Raw genomic sequence first — 17,088 nt, 5'->3', positions numbered from 1 at the left:
TACACATTTTGCAAGCCATGGTCGTGTATTATAAACTATAACTCTTGTTGGTATTTTGAAGGGAAACGAGACTATGTAAATATTTTGTGTTGAATGGGATGACGATGATGGGCCAACTTGAGGAGGTTGTTGATATTGTTGTTTTGGGAAATGTATTATATTTTTTTGTATTGTGTGTTGGGACATGTTGGATAAGTCTTAAAATGCCCCTTTTTAGCAGAGGTCATGCCAAAAAAAAAAAAAAATTAAATAGTATCGGTTTAGGGTCGTTACAGCTTCTGACTATGTTGGGCTTTTGGGTTGGTTATTCTGATGATGGGCCTTTCTTATTATGCGGATGCGTGGTGTATTATGATCGGTGGGGAAATTTCCCTCCACATATATATTCATCATTTGAAGAGTATAAAACTTAGTACTCAAAACTTGTATATCTTTGAGATTGTTGTAAAAGGGTTGGTGAATCCTTGGTAACATGCTCACTTAGCAAAGGAGGAACAAGCTTGTAAAGCTTTGAGAAGCTTTGCTCTTTACCCATGAATGAGAGCTTGAAAGCGGAGGTTTGAAATCTCGAAAAAGAGGTGCTCTTACGTCGTCGATGTAAGCGAGCCGAAGCATGAAAAATGCTTGTCCAAGTTGCATTTTTCTATCCGTAACTCTTTACATTAAGTTGCTGTTCATATTATTACCATTTTTTATTGCACACAAAGTGTTTGAGAAAAAGGCCAAGAACGACAATAGTTTGCCTGAAGACCCCTTCCACCCCTTCTTGAGTCATTTGTTTGGACAACAGAATTGGTTGATTAATTAGTAATGAACGATTAATAGCTCAATATAGTCTCTCAAACAAAAATAAATAAATAAAAGGTACCCTAAAATAAAGAATAAATAAATAAAAAGAAAACACTCAGTGTATGTGTTTGGAGCACTTGAATGAGATTCAGGAGGAGAAGACAAAAAAGTACAACTCAATACCATTGGCATCGACTCTTGGCGTACACTAGTACCATTAAACTCTCCCAATTCACAATAATCATGAATAGATCCAACATGTTGGATAAAATTTATCCCTCTATATTAATCTAAGGACTGCTTATATTTTGATAAATTGCTTCTTCCACTTGATTAAATAAAGAAAGAATCCATCCATTTAGTGTGACAAAACTGATTGCTAGGAATTATGATTTCTACTTCTATCCAAGTATAGCCTCATAATAGCAACAATAATAGTGAGAGACAGAGAGAGACAGAGAGAGAGAGAGAGAGAGGTTTCACTGCACGGCATAATCTAGGCTAGTGTGCAAAGACAAAATGCTGCACAAGTCCTTTTCCGGAGCAGTTGGCCAACTTCTACGTAGTGATTTCTGCTCTGCCAGGGTTCTTGTGTGTTTTATGGAAGTCCTCCGGGTAGAGCAATTTCTCAATGGCAAATTGGGTATGTAACTAGCCCGATGATTTGCTTGCCTCACAGCCGTCAGTGTCAAATTTTGGTTAATCATGAGGGGGAAACTAACTGAGCACGAGGAACTCTCTCGTCGCAATTTCCCCACTTTCCACGTCAAAAATGATTGTTGTATCTGAGACGGGACCTGCAGAATGCATTAAGCATTTGAAAGCAATTAGCCAAAACTGTACTATGGTAGTCTTAATTGCTTTCCAAATAATAAATTAGAAATAACATAATAATTTGGAAGAAGTTCCCAAATCGTTTGAAAGAAATTCAATCAAAAAATTATTCAGAAGATTTTGAGGTAATGTTTTGGTCCTTTTCATCAACGTATTATTATCAATTTTTTTTTTTTTTTTTTTTTTTAGATAAGTAAGAACTCATTAAAGGCGCTCAAAAAAGGGGAAGCGCTCCCAAAAGATTACAAAGGCCACCCACAGCAACACTAAAACTATAAAATTTTAAACTACCCACAAAATCCAAAAGGTCTGAAGATATACAATTCTGCCCATTGACCCAAAGAATAACGAACAGAGTATATTGTATCTGAGAGACTGTTGGAAAGTCACAGTTTTTCTATTTATAAGAAAACCGGGTATAGCTGTAAATTAGGAGGGAAAATCTTTGACTTTGTAATTAGTTGGAAATTAATCCTTCTTTAGCTAGTATCCTGATTTAGTTAGGAAAATCCCATATTTTATGGGATTCAAACTTTATTCTTTTTCTAATTGTACAAATTGTATTCGGCTATATATGGCCAACTCTCCGTACTGTATTATAGTAGTCCCAATAATAATAATTTCAGTTCTCGTTTAGATGGTATCAAAGCTTTAGGCTCTCTTCCTGGGAATCAATCCTTTTGTAAAACGGCGAACCAAAGATGTCAGAAGAATCTGGAACCGGTCAATCCGAGGAGACGACTACCCATCAGGCCACGGGTGACTGGGTGAGTTGCAGAACATTCAAGCCGCATATCGACTGAATGGTAAGAACTATCTGAAATGGTCCCAAATTGTCCGAACTTTTCTCAAAGGGAAAGGAAAACTTAGTCATCTCCTTGGAACTGGACCCGATACCAAAGACCCCAAATTTGCCACTTGGGACGAGACAGACTCCATGGTCATGTCTTGGCTATGGAGTGCAATGGTGCCAGAAATAAGTGACACCTGCATGTTTCTGACCACGGCCAAAGATATATGGGAAGCAATCCGATAGACGTACTCCAAGGTGAATGATTCGGCACAAAGCTACAAGAACAAGACTAAACTCACAGCCACTAAACAAGGTAATCTCTCGGTCACTGAATATGCCAACTTATTAAAGAATTTGTGGCAAGAGATGAATTACTATACATGTATCAAAATGAAAGATAGTGAGGATGCTGCTATTCTTAAGAATTTTATTAAGAAGGATAGAACATATGACTTTCTGGCAGGGCTCAATATCGAATTTGATCAAGTAAGAGAGCAGATTTTTGGAAAAGAGGAATTACCGTCTCTGAATGAGACTATTGCAATTTTTCATGCTGAGGAAAGTCGAAGAGGAGTAATGGTTATTACAAGGCTCGGCTTTAACTACAACAGACCCGAAGGAACGAACTCCAGAAAAACCATTTGCTGCCAACACTGAAAGCAAACGTCCAGATCCAAGAAATGGGAATAGGACAAATCTTGTATACAAATAATACAACTATTGCAGGAAGCCAGGACACACAAAGGAGCAGTGTTGGAAGCTTCATGGGAGACCACAAGACCCTGACCAAAATGGTGGAGGATCAACGAACTAGCAACGGAAAGGGCAGGCCAATCTACACAAGCTAATGATGATGGTTCCAGTAGTCGAGAAAATTCCAGTGGCAAGGAATTCAACAAAGACGACATAGAACGGCTTAGATCCTTGCTGAACTCTCTGGAAAAACCATCGAGTATGTGTTCAGCAGTGGCCTCTACTACCTGGATTTGCCGAATAAAACTGTGAACAATAAGGTCAATTCATCACTTTCTTTGCTGTCCGATACCAAGTCATCAATAAAAAACCAAATTTGGCTCTACCATTTACAGTATGGGCATCCTTTTAGAGTTTTGAGTGTCATGTTTCCCTCCTTGTTTAGGGGTGTTGATATCAGTCAATTTCATTGTGACATTTGTGAGTATGCTAAACATAAACGTGTTCCATTTCCTGTGAGTAATAAAAGATCTTCATTTCCCTTTTATTCGATTCATAGTGATATTTGGGGTCCCTCAAGAATCGCAAATATTTCTAGGGCCAGATGGTTTGTCACTTTTATTGACGATTGTACTCGGGTCACGTGGGTTTTTTTGATGAAACAAAAATCTGATGTGTGTACGCTTTTTCCAATCTTTCACGACATGATAAAAAATCAATTTGGGGTTAAAATAAAATTAAAAAAAAAAAAAAAAAGATCTGACAATGCAAAAGAATATTTTAATCAAGTTTTATCTCCTTATTACTTTCAAAAGGAAGGGTACATGAATCTTCTTGTATCGATACACCCCAACAAAATGGAGTGGCAGAAAGGAAAAACGGTCATCTCTTATCAACAACCAGAGCACTGCTATTCCAAACAAAAGTTACAAAATATTTATGGGGGGAAGCTGTCCTTACATCCACTCACTTGATAAACCGTATTCCATCCCGAATTCGTGACTTTAAAAGTCCCTGGGAAGTGTTATCAAAAAAAAATTCCAAATTTTACCTCTCACAACCAATTGGCTCCTCGGGTATTTGAGTGTGTTGCGTTTGTTCAGTCACTCCAAGAGTTGTAGCAAACTTAATCCTCGAGCACTCAAGTGTGTCTTCATAGGGTACTCCTCAACGCAAAAAGGATACAAATGTTATCATCCATCGTCACGTAAAACCTTCATTTCCGCTGATGTTACCTTTGTTGAAAATGAGAATTTCTTTCACCCTTATCTTCCGGGGGAGACTTCTACTAGGGAAGATAAGGATTTTAGTGATCTTGGTTTTCTCATAGACCATCCTGCTCAAAACAGCCACCCAATAACCTCACCTGATTTGCTACCTCCTGAGTCACCTGATCCATTGCTCGAACAACCTCAACCTGAAACACCAAAACAACCACATGATCCCGAGACTCCAAGACAACCTGAAAATCCGATGGAACCTGTTGTCACGACACCATTGTAGCAATATTCAAGGAAAAGAGGTCCCACTGCTAAACTAAATCAGGCCCAAGTGTCCAAGCCAATTCTCAGGAATGAAGTAAATACAGAGGTTTTTATAACAGATGTCCCAGTTCTTCCTACTCTTGATTTATCCTCTGAAGTAATTGAAAAAAAATGACCTGCACCGACCCATTGCAGCAAGGAAAGGCACTCGAAATTGCACACAACACCCTTTGTCTCATTTTGTGTCATTTGAAAAATTGTCATCTTCATATAGAAGTTTTCACACCCACCTAAACTCTATAACCATACCACAAACACTGTCTGAGGCTCTAGGGAAGGAAAAATGGAAACAGGCTATGAAAGTGGAAATGGATGCACGGGAGAAGAACAATACTTGGGAGTTAGTAGAATTACCCAGAGGAAAGAAGCCAGTTGGATGCAAGTGGGTGTTCTCGGTGAAGTACAAGGCAGATGGATCGCTGGAACAGTATAAAGCCAGATTAGTTGCGAAAGGTTATACACAAACCTATGGAGTTGATTTATCAGGAAACATTCGCACCAGTGGCTAAGATGAATACAGTGAGGATATTGTTGTCTTTAGCAGCCAACCTAGATTGGAGCTTACATCAATTCGATGTAAAGAATGCTTTCCTACATGGGGATCTTGAAGAAGAAATTTATATGAAGAGGCCCCCAGGGTTTGGTGTTGACACTGGAGATTTGAAAGTATGTAAGCTCCAGAAAGCATTGTATGGATTAAAGCAGTCACCAAGAGCATGGTTTGGGAGATTTGCAAAGGCAATGCAAGGAATGGGCTACAAACAAAGTCAAGATGATCACACTCTATTCGTAAAGCACTTGAACTCAGGGGGAGTAATCGTCTTGCTGGTATATGTGGATGATATCATTGTCACTGGGAACGACATAAGAGAAAAGGAAGCACCTACAACGCCTTGCAGAGGAATTTGAAATAAAGGATTTGGGAGGCTTAAAATATTTCTTGGGCATAGAGGTTGCTCGGCCAAGGGGAGGAATATTCGTCTCACAACAAAAGTACGTGCTAGACCTTCTCAAGGAAATTGGAAAAATAGGGTGCATACCAACTGAAACACCAATAGAAGCCAATCAAAAGTTGGGTGAGGGTACAGAGGAAGAATCAGTGGATAAAGGAATGTATCAACGCTTGGTGGGAAGACTGATTTTCCCATACTAGGCATGACATAGCATTTACAGTTAGCATGGTGAGCCAGTTTATGCACGATCCCAAGGAAATACATCTTCAAGTTGTATATCAGATCCTATAATACTTAAAAGCTAGTCCAGGCAGGGAATTTTATTCAAGAAAGGGACGAGCTTGAACTTAGAGGCATATACAGATGCAGATTATGCTGGATCAGTGGTTGATAGAAGATCGACATCGGGCTATTGCACGTTTTTGGGAGAAATATAGTGACATGGAGGAGTAAAAAACAACAGGTCGAGTGCAGAAGCGGAGTTTCGAGCAATGGCACTAGGAATTTGTGAACTTTTATGGCTCAAGATAATTCTGGAGGATCTCAGAATCACGTGAGAAGGACCAATGAAGCTATATTGTGACAATAAGTCGGCTATCAACATTGCTCACAATCCAGTACAACACGATCGAACAAAACATGTGGAAGTGGATCGGCACTTTATAAAGGAAAAACTTGATAGTGGTCTAATTTGCACTCCATATGTCTCAACAGCAGGTCAACTAGCAGATGTTCTAACGATAGGATTGCCCAGACATGCATTTCAGAAACTCAATGGCAAGCTGGGAATGGAGAACATTCATTCACCAGCTTGAGGGGGAGTGTTGGAAAGTCGCAATTTTTCTATTTATAGGAAAATCAGGTACAACTTTAAATTAGGGGGGGGGAATCTTTGGACTTTGTAATTAGTTGGAAATTAATCCTCATTTAGCTAGTACCTGATTTAGTTAGGAAAATCCCATATTTTATGGGATTCAAACTTTTATTCTTTTTCTGATTGTACAAATTGTATTCGGCTACATAGGGCCAACTCTCCGTGATGTATTATAGTATACCCAATAATAATAATTTCAGTTCTCGCTTAGAGAGACCAAATAGGAGATTCCTCCCAGAAAAGGATCTCCTATTTCTCTCGCGCCACAAACCCCACCAAATACAAAGGGGAGTGGCTAGGCATGGACCCAATGTGTGCCCAATGGGGGCAATTGCCCCCGCTGAAAGAAAAAAAAAATTTTAAAAATTATACCCTAATATTTTTAGAATTTTGATATATATACCTATAAAATTATACTATTGCCCCCCCTGAAATTGGTGAAAAATTTCAATCCCCACTCACTTACGTTTCTAGGTCCCTGGGAGTGGCCCTCCAAACATCTCTGACTCCACTCTCCACTATACACCCTTTCCAAACCTCTAACACGTCCACTGTGGATTTTGGAAAAAACCCAAGACAAACCAAAAGCAACCAGGAACATAGCCCATACATCCCTCGCCACGGGGCAGTGAAGCAGAAGGTGGTGGTTCACAGACTCTCCCGTCTTACACATGCAACACCAGTTCACCACAATATGAAGTCTCCTCCTGAGGTTGTCCAGAGTGAGGATACTGCCAAGGGCAACAGTCCAATGTAATATTCCACATTAGGTCATGGCCTAACTATCCGTGGTATTTTTCCTACTAATCATGGAATTTGATTTTAAGACTTTGATCTACAGGAAATGAGCTACGGCTTAAAGAAACAAAGGTTATTTTTCTGAATAAATTTGAATTTTGGGTTTAAGTATTCACCTGCTCTTGATTATTTTTTTTTTAACATGTACAGAAGATAATCCAACAATAGAATGCAAGGGTAGTCAGAACTCACCATTGAAACAAGGCTGAAAGAACAAACAAGGCTGCAAGAGGCAAACGATGATGATGATGTAGAATTTGGTGACTTCCCAGGTTTGTTTCCCTTATGGTCATTTTTTGTTGAGTCCAGAGCTTCAAATGCAGACCCAAAACTTGATGGTGCTGCATCATCCTCTTCCTCTTCCTCTTCCTCTTCCTCTTCCACTTCATCTTCTTCAGCTGAAGCTTTCTCATCTTGGTTGGCCAGTTCAGAAGGTAAAGTGCCTTCTTCCTCTTGCAACCCGTTTTCCACTTTCTTTTCCTCCTCTTTCTGTATGATCTTCAATTCCTCATCCATGTCTTCAATGGCCTCCTCCAGACATATTTCAGCCTCCACTACTTCAAGCTCTTTCTCTATCAGCTTCATCTTCATATCACTCTCCTTCTTCTTCTCTTCAGCCCATTTCTCTAGTTTATCAAACAGTGGTTTACACGCATTTTCCACCGCTAACACAATGCGTTTCCATGTATTTTCCTTCTTGACAAGCACATCACGTCCATAGAACTCATCGAATCCAAGGGGTAAGAACTGGGCTTTCTCTGGGTCCACATCTTCCCCATCTTTTAGCGGTGGTTGCCAAAATAAGCGGATCCCATGTTCCTCATCTTCGACATAATTGATTACCCGTCCAGTTGGTCTGTGAAGTATGAGGGGATCTTCATTATATATAAGCTTTGATGGATCTTCAGGATCAGGCTCTGGTTCCTTGTTTATAAGGATGAATTCTGGATTTTCATCTGATTAAACAACAAAAAAATTATGTATTAGTTGCAGCTTTTTAGACAAAAATAGCTGTAATCCATTAGAAAAGAGCTGTAAGAGTAAACTAATTGAGGCACTACAAACAAGAATCATCGGGACCACGAATGGGCATAGACAAAATTAGAAATACAAACTACTTAATTTTTTAATCAAATGACTCCAAATTTCTTATTTTTCTCCCACACTTCTATTATAATTATTCAACCACCACACCATGAAACTTATAAGTACAAGTGAAATACCAAATTTCTAGTCTTTCTCCTCCCATCTTTTTCCACCTAAAACATAATTGAACTGAAGACCAAAAAAGGGTACTGATGTTTTTTTTGAACACATACATTCATTGTTATCACAAGGAATACCACAAATTTCTTTCACAAAAAAAAAATAATAATAATAAAGAGAGAGAGAGAGAGAAGAAATATATAATTAGAACAAATTACCTTATTTCCACCCTTTACCTTTTTTACTAAAGAGACCAATGTATTGTTTAATCTTCCGGGTAGATCGAAGCAAGGAAAAAAATTGGGACCTTATCTTTTTATTTCCTTCATGACTCGGTAACCCATTTTAGCACAAGGGTATCTATAGGTCTTAATTGTCTCAGTAACCCGCAACCTCCTCTTTGAAAGGTGGAGGAGAAACTTCTCAAGCTAATGCTTGGTGGTCACATGGAAAACTCCCCTGGAATATGCTAAACCACGTCACCCAGTTGTGCACATAGAACATGCATAGGGAACGCCCATCATTTTACAATTCAACAATATGCCAGGTAAACCCCCTTCAAAGAAATGTTTCCAGATACATATATTTTCATCTTAGCTCCATAATCCAAATGATGGATCAAGAAGTAGCAATATAGAGAAGGGAGCAGGTAACATGTTACTTTTTCAAATTAAAGAAACAATGATATTACCTTTTGACCACCAGTATTCTAGCTCAGCTGGCATAGGTATCCTCAACGGAGCTCTATAGAAGGAGTTCAACCACATCTCCCTTTCTTGATCCACATCATGCACATATGTTTTCCAGTAATCAGGAACCTGCCACCAAAACATGTCCTTCCCTCAATATCTTGCATATTCAAATAAAAAGTTTATTATTAACTAGCTAAAAATTTCAACTGAATTCCCTCAATTCCTTACATATTCTGATAACAAGTTGATTATTAACCACCTAAAAATTCAACTGAATTTTAACATACTTCATAAAACTGGTTGATAAAGCCTGGTGCCATCCACACATCGTCTTCCTCGTAGAAATAAGGATGTTGAGGATCGCTATATGGACCCCTCTCTTCTCTGACCACTGTGCAGGCAAAGTAAAATTAATTTTAGAGGAGACCACAAAACCAACAAAATGAAATGTAAGGTTTCCCCATTCTGTTTCAGAAAAACATTTTAACAGAACCTCAATAGAGTGATATGGGGGCACCCCATCATATCCACCAAACTAGAAGATAACTCAGATCACAGATGTTAAAGAATGCCCTAAAATTAAGCAAGTACTGAGGTAAACAGCCTCACTGAGTTGACTCCTTTAAATCTATTAATAGCACACTAAGCAGTTTTTAAATGCCATCATAATAGACTAATTCAATTTGCATCGGATATTTGATCTATATCAATAGGTTTTCAGAAGGGAACCAAAAAAAATAGAAGAAGAAGAAAGAAAGAAAAAATCATTTCATTATACAATTAAATGAAATTAATACGAGTGAAATGGATCATTTCTTCAGGTCTCTATCTAGGCATAACTTACAATGTAAAATCATTGAAGTTGATGACTAAAACAATTTTCACCCAATATACATATAGTATCCCAGACTAAAATTTTATATCCAAATTTTCTTTGGCACATGATTGTCCAATTATCAAATTCAGAGGCAGTGACAGTTTCTAGTATCCAAATGCAAGGACGGATTTATATAGAGCTTGGTGGGGGCCTGTTTTACATGGACTCGGGTATGTGTCTCGGGTGCGGGTATGTGTGTGCAAGCATCAGATGTGCAAATGACCAAAGCTGCCAAACAGAAGGACATATGTACACACTGCTAAATATTCATATTATTTAATATTTTAAATTTATTTGTTCAAGTAAAATACATATATAAGTTTTTATGTAACATAGAAATCAATATAAGTATTTCACTTGTTTTGAAGCAATAAAATATATATATTTTATAAGTAAGAATGATATAGAAAACGTTCAAATGGGGAACGCATCCCAAAAGCTACACGAAGGCCAAAAGTATTGGACACACCCATGTAACATGCTATAGAGAGGTATGCAAGAGCAAATTTAATAGTAAATTTTAAAGACGATTATCAAGTTGAAATCATGTTGGTGAACAAGGCCTAGATTATCAAGTCAGAATCATGTTGGTGAGCAAGGCCTAGTAAATTTAAGTAGAACTTAATAAGTCAGAATGATGTTGGATGTTGGCATTTGCCTATGCCTCATTCTTCCTTGATAAATCAGCTTAATAATTTTATTATTTCTGTTCAGTTGCAACAGGGAATTGATTCTGTCTTATGGAGGAATGGTCCTTATAAATTCAGATACATGTGGGATTCAGTGAGAACTCATAATCTTCAAGTTACATGGTTTTCTCTCTGCTGGAATGGGTGCAGGCCAAGGGTCTCAATAACTTGCTGCTTAGTTTTTCATAATAAGCTACCTTCACTGCATATTTTAAGGATGAGAGGCTTGGTATTACCTACTGTTTGTCATCTCTGTTTTAAACATGAGTGTTGACCTTGAATCTAAGGATTTTGATTATCATAATTCATTAATGATGTTCTATGTGTACTAATGTCTACCTTGAGCAAAATTACAGATCAAAAGTATTCATCAAGACAAGTCATTACATATTAAAGCTCAAAGGAAAAAGCATCATCAAGATATGACAAAGAGGAATCAAGATTCAAGAGAAGTTATCAAGATCTCTTCAATGGGGTTAGCTAGGATGGTGAGTTTTTAGGAAACTTTTGTTAAAGCATGTATGAACATCTTGAAGCTCACATTCTCATAATCATACATAGAAACTCACTCATTAGGTTTAAGGATCATTGGACCAAGTTTAAACATCATCAAAACATGTTCCTGAAATATAAATTCCATTTCGGTTCTTGAAGCTCACATTCTCATAATCATACATAGAAACTCACTCATTAGGTTTAAGGATCATTGGACCAAGTTTAAACATCATCAAAACATGTTCCTAAAATATAAATTCCATTTCGGTCGACCGAAATGGAACCGGTCGACCGATTCTATTAAAAAGCTTTGATCAAAACTTCTAAGTAATTTCGGTCTACCGAAACTCAGGACCATTATATTTCGGTCTACCAAACTTAGCAAATGAAAGAACATCACTTGAGTTTCAGACGACCGAAACTAAAGAGGCAAATGAATCAGCAGAGCCGATTCTCACATAATGTTTTAGAACAAAGGAGGAAGGAGTTTCGGTCGACCGAAACAAAGGGAGTTTTTCATCGGTCTACCGAACCAAGCCTAGCGGTCAACCTCAAACCAATTCGGTCGACCGAACCTCAAGAGTGATTTATTTCGGACGACCGAACCTGCGAAAATTCAAATTTCAAACGGCCATTTTTCCTCTAAGTGTGTGTACAACAGCTAGAATACATATCAGAGACATCCGAAAGTCTATATAATGACTTGTGATAATCATAAATGGTCATTGCATTCATTGAGAAAGATATTCTTGCAATCATAGAACCTTTTTATCATCATACACATACTTCATATCTACAAAGAGTATTGAGCTTCAATTTATTCATACATACTCTAGAGTGAGCTGAATCTTGTACTTTAATTCTAAGAGAGATCATCTTGTACTTCAACAATCTTATTCAAATCTTGTAAGGGCTGGTGTGGCCCAAGGAAGACTAAGAGAAGGTGTTTCTCTTAGCACTTAGAAGCAAGGAAGAGCTTCTTGTAAAAGGTTTGCTCTCCACCCGCAAGGAGAAGCCATAGTGAATTGGGAAGTCTCAAGAAGGGTCTTGAGCCGAGGAGTAGGAGTTTCCGAACCTCACTAAAATCGCCGAGTACTTGTTTGCAATCTCTCTCTTTATCTCTTATATCTATTGCTTCAAATTTTTTTGAATTTATTTCTTGATAATTGCTGATAGGTGTAACTTAGACTTCAAATTGCTTTGTTAAATTATTATTGAGAAATCTACTTTGCTATTGCCCCCCCCCCCCCCCCCCCTTCCTCTCTAGAGTCATTAATTGGGGCAACAATTGGTATCAAAGCCTAATCTCTAAAAGACTTAAGTGTATTAGAGAATGATCATGGCAAACTTGAATGGTCACTATCACCAAGAAGGTCAATCTAATTCTAGACCTCCTTGGTTCAATAGAACAAACTATGGTTATTAGAAAAATAGAATGATAGACTTTCGTTAATCTATAGACTATCAAATTTGGTTAGTTATTGTCAATGGACCCTTTGTTCCAATGAAAGTTGTTAACTCAAGAAGTGTCCCCAAAACTGAAGCTGAATGGGACATTGAGGATTACAAACTCATTTCCCTAAATGCTAAAGCCAAAGTTAATATGAATTGTGCCATAAGCCCTAATGAGTACAATAGAGTCTCCACTTGTACCACAGCTAAAGAAATCTGGGATAAACTTCAGATCACTTATGAAGGGACATCACAAGTTAAGGAATCCAAAATTGACATTCTTATGCATCAATATGAACTATTTCGTATGAATGAAACTAAGTCTATTAGTGCAATGTTTGTAAGATTTACTGACATTATAAATGGCTTAAAGCATCTTGGTAGAACTATTACTAACTCTGATCTTGCAAGGAAAATTCTAAGAAGCTTACCGGAAAAATGGGATGCAAAAGCCACAGCTATTAAGGAGGCTCACAACCTCAACACACTTGAGCTGGATGAACTTCTTGGCTCTCTTCTAACATGGGAGATCACACTAAAAGATAGAGAAGTAGATCATCATCGAAAGAAAGAAATCGCTCTTAAATCTTCTCAAATAGAAAAGGAAGTTGCCGACAATGAAAGTGAAAATGATGATCTAGCCCTTATCACTCAATCCTTCAAAAGATTTCTTCATAGAAAGAAATTCAACAAGGGACATAGTTATTAAAGGCTCAAGGCGCACAAAAGCACAAATGCCTCCTGGAGCCTGAGGCGCAAGGCGAGGCGCGCGCCCGACTGAAGCGAGGCGCACGTCGAAAAAAAATAAAAATAAAACCCACCCAATAAAGTCAACATTCAGAATTATAATTTTTCACACTAAAACATTATTTAAAAGGTGGATTGTACATTTAAATTGAAGCAAATTGTAAAATTTGCCGTCAAGGTTTGACAGAATTATAATTTTTATATAGAAGATATATATATATATATATATATGGGTGTGTGTGTTTATTATATATATGCGTGTGTCAGCGTGTAGAAAAGACTAATTAAGGAAAACGTGCAACCTAATACAAGATTACAGAAATGCACAAACTCACTCAATGACTTTTTTTTATCAGTGTCAAACAATTAAAAAGAATAGACATTTCTGGACTATCACAATAAAACTGTTTGGATTAATTAATTACTGTAAAACAAAGAAAATAAAAACAGAGACAAGCATAAAAACAGAAACAGATTGATCATCAAAGTCCAAACACATGCAAGGCACTATTCTAGACAAGCATAAAAATAAAAATAAAAAAACAGAGGACCAGAATAAATAAATAAAAATAAAAAAATAAAAGAAGAGCAGAGAGCCGAGAGAAGAAGAATAGAGAAAAATAAAATAAAAAAATAAGAAAACAAAAGAAGAGCCGAGAGAGGCGAGAGAAGAAGAAGAAAAGAAGAAGAATAAAATTAAAAAATAAAAAAATAGAGAAAAAAAATAAAAAAATAGAGAAAAATAAATAAATAAATAAAAGAATAAAAGAAGAGCAAGAGCCGAGAGAGGCTGAGAGCCGAGAGAAGAAGAAGAACTAAAGAAAAGAAGAAGAAGAATAGAGAAAAAAAAAAAAAAATCTGAGAGATCCGGGCCTCCAGCAGATCTGAGAAGAGAAGAAGCAAGAAGGAGAGAAGAAGAAGAGAGGGAAGGAGAACTTACCTGCAGACACAGATCCGAGAGTCTCCGTCCAGGCTTCGCAGATCAGGCTCTTCACTCTTGTCTTGTACTTCTCTGTCTCTTCTTTCTTCGCTTTTTGGTTCTCTTTTCTTTTTCTTTTTTTTTGTTTTGTAACTTGTAAGTCTTGTATAGGTTTTGTAATAAACAAATAAAAACTAAGAATAAACAAATAATAAACCATACACATCCAAAATAATAACAAAATAATTAAAAAAAAAACTATTTTTCAAGCAGGCGCGCTAACCTTGCGCCTTTCTCTTAGAGGCACTCGCCTACTACAACAGAGTCGCCTTAAGCCTTTCAAGGCGCCAGGGTGGTGCCTGGAGGCGCCTTGCGCCTCAGGCGCGCGCCTTCGGCGCCTTTAACAGCTATGACAAGGGAAGATTCAAAAAGGGTGAATCATCCAATGAACAAAGCAAACGAGACTCTCCTACCTGTTTTCATTGCGGAAAAGCGGGACACTTCAAAGCTGATTGTCTTGCTTATAAAGAGGAAAAGAAAAAGAAAAGAGCAATGCAAGCCACTTGGGAAGATGATGACTCAAACGGTTCCGAAAGTGATGAGGAAAAGGCTATTCTCTATCTCATGACAAACAGGGATGAGGTAAACTCTAATTTTGACTCTTCATCTAAATGTGAAATGTCTTATGATGATTTGGTTGATGCTTACAATGGCTTACTTGATGGCTTTAGAGAATTGCATGATGAACTAGGTAAAATGGTCAACAAATGTGCTTCTCAAATAAGAGAAAAGCTTATCATTGAAAACAAACTTCAAACTCTTCAAAATGAAAATGAATCCTTGAAGTTAATTATTGAAGACCAAACTGATGGTCTAGTAAAGTTCACTCAAGGAACAAAAAATCTAGAACTCATGCTAGGTGCTCAAAGGAGTGTCTTTAATAAAAATGGACTAGGATTTGATCCTTTTGATAAAAAGGCATGCCTATTGAAAAAGAGAGAGCCTTTGGCTAACTATTTTGTTAAAAGTACGAACACATATTCTAAATGCAACTATTGTAAAAGATTGGGTCATCTTATTCAAGATTGCTCAAAAAGAAGGCCGAAGATCATAAAGAAGTGGGTTCCTAAAGGAACATATGTGCTCTTAGCTAACTCCCATGGACCCAACAAAATTTGGGTACCAAGTGAAAATGTTTGAAATATCTTTTGTAGGTTGATTTCAAAGTATTCACATCTTCCAAGGACAAATGGTTTCTAGATAGCGAATGTTCAAAACATATAACGGGTGACCGCACAAAATTCTCCTCTCTAGAAGCGTGCAACGGAGGAAGCGTAACATTTGGAGACAACTCCAAAGGCAAGGTAATTGGCATTGGAATCATAGGTATTTATTCCTCTTTGTCTATTGAACATGTCTTACTTGTTGAAGGTTTAAAGCATAATCTATTTAGTATTAGTCAACTTTGTGACAATGGATTTGATGTGACTTTTAAATTGGATAAATGCATTGTTAAAAGAAATGAATCTCAAATATTTTGTGCTCCTAGAAGTGGCAATGTATATACCTTGCTCTTAGGTGAACTTCAAGAACAAGACGTTAAATGTTTCGTGTCATCTAATGAACATAGTTGGTTGTAGCATAGACGGTTAGGTCATGCTAACATGGATTTAATCTCAAGATTGTCTAAAAATGAACTTGTCAAAGGTCTTCCTAAGACAAATTTCTCAAAAGACAAACCATGTAGTGCTTGTCAAATTGGTAAGCAAATCAAGTCCTCCTTCAAAAGGAAAAAGGATATAACCACTTCAAAACCACTTGAGTTGATTCACATGGACCTTTTTGGACCGGAGAAAATTGCTAGTCTTGGTGGTAAACTTTATGCCTTTGTGATTGTAGATGACTACTCTAGATTCACTTAGGTATTCTTTCTTGCATGCAAAAATGAGGCTCATTCAATTCTTTCAAAATTTTGCAAAAAAATCGAAAACGAAAAGGAGTGTAAAATTAAAACCATTAGAAGTGATAGGGGTAGAGAGTTTGACAATCAAGACGTTGAAAGATTTTGCGACGAAAATGGATACAATCACAATCTTTCGGCACCTAGGACTCCCCAACAAAATGGAGTTGTTTAAAGGAAAAATAGATCTCTTCAAGAAATGGCTTAAAGCATGCTAATTGAGCACAAATCACCTAGATCTCTATAGGCCGAAGCCGTCAATACTTCATGTTATGTTATAAATAGAGTTGTTATTAGAAAGATTCTCAACAAAACACCTTATGAGTTATGGAAGAAAAGGAAACCTAATATAGGCTATTTCAAAGTTTTTGGGTGTAAATGTTTTGTCCTCAATGACAAGGATAATCTAGGAAAATTTGATGCTAAATCCGATGAAGGCATTTTCTTGGTTATTCCTCTAGAAGTAAAGCATTTAGAGTTTATAATAAAAGGACTTTAGTTGTGGTTGAATCCATACATGTTGTGTTTGATGAATCCCCAACTACTTCTATTAAAAGTGTAATGGGCAATGATGAAAAAATTGAACTTGAAAAGGGAACCAATGAACTCAATGCAAATGAGTCCCCTATGGAACTTGAGAAGAGTATCAATGAACTCAACATAAATGAGTCTCCTATTGATGTATATCAAATTTCTAATTCAAGTGATGATATCTCTCAAAATAGAGCTACTCCAAATGAATGGAAGTTAGTTCATAATCATCCCTTAGATCA

The 17,088-nt window shown here is 37.2% G+C and overlaps 1 protein-coding gene across 1 annotated transcript in view; it reads right to left on the bottom strand.

The window, feature by feature from the left end:
• Positions 1 to 854: 854 nt before the first annotated feature.
• The window catches only part of LOC132306122 (protein TIC 100), a 29,706-nt gene continuing 13,472 nt past the window's right edge, over positions 855 to 17,088 (bottom strand). Inside the window, exons 8-11 of the mRNA XM_059803364.1 lie at positions 9,464 to 9,567; positions 9,176 to 9,302; positions 7,471 to 8,234; positions 855 to 1,586 (exon numbers count right to left, since the gene is read on the bottom strand). Of these exons, the coding sequence (XP_059659347.1) occupies positions 1,269 to 1,586; positions 7,471 to 8,234; positions 9,176 to 9,302; positions 9,464 to 9,567 (1,313 nt within the window). The 3' untranslated portion in view covers positions 855 to 1,268. The remainder of the gene's footprint in view (positions 1,587 to 7,470; positions 8,235 to 9,175; positions 9,303 to 9,463; positions 9,568 to 17,088) is intronic.

Source organism: Cornus florida, unplaced genomic scaffold (genome assembly GCF_030987335.1).
Source record: "Cornus florida cultivar Cherokee Brave unplaced genomic scaffold, ASM3098733v1 CherokeeBrave_3.0.0_Hap2_Chr05, whole genome shotgun sequence".
NCBI classification, from domain to species: Eukaryota; Viridiplantae; Streptophyta; class Magnoliopsida; order Cornales; family Cornaceae; genus Cornus; species Cornus florida.
The sequence above is the reverse complement of the archived record's forward strand: the minus strand, read 5'-3'. Positions and strand labels throughout refer to the sequence as shown.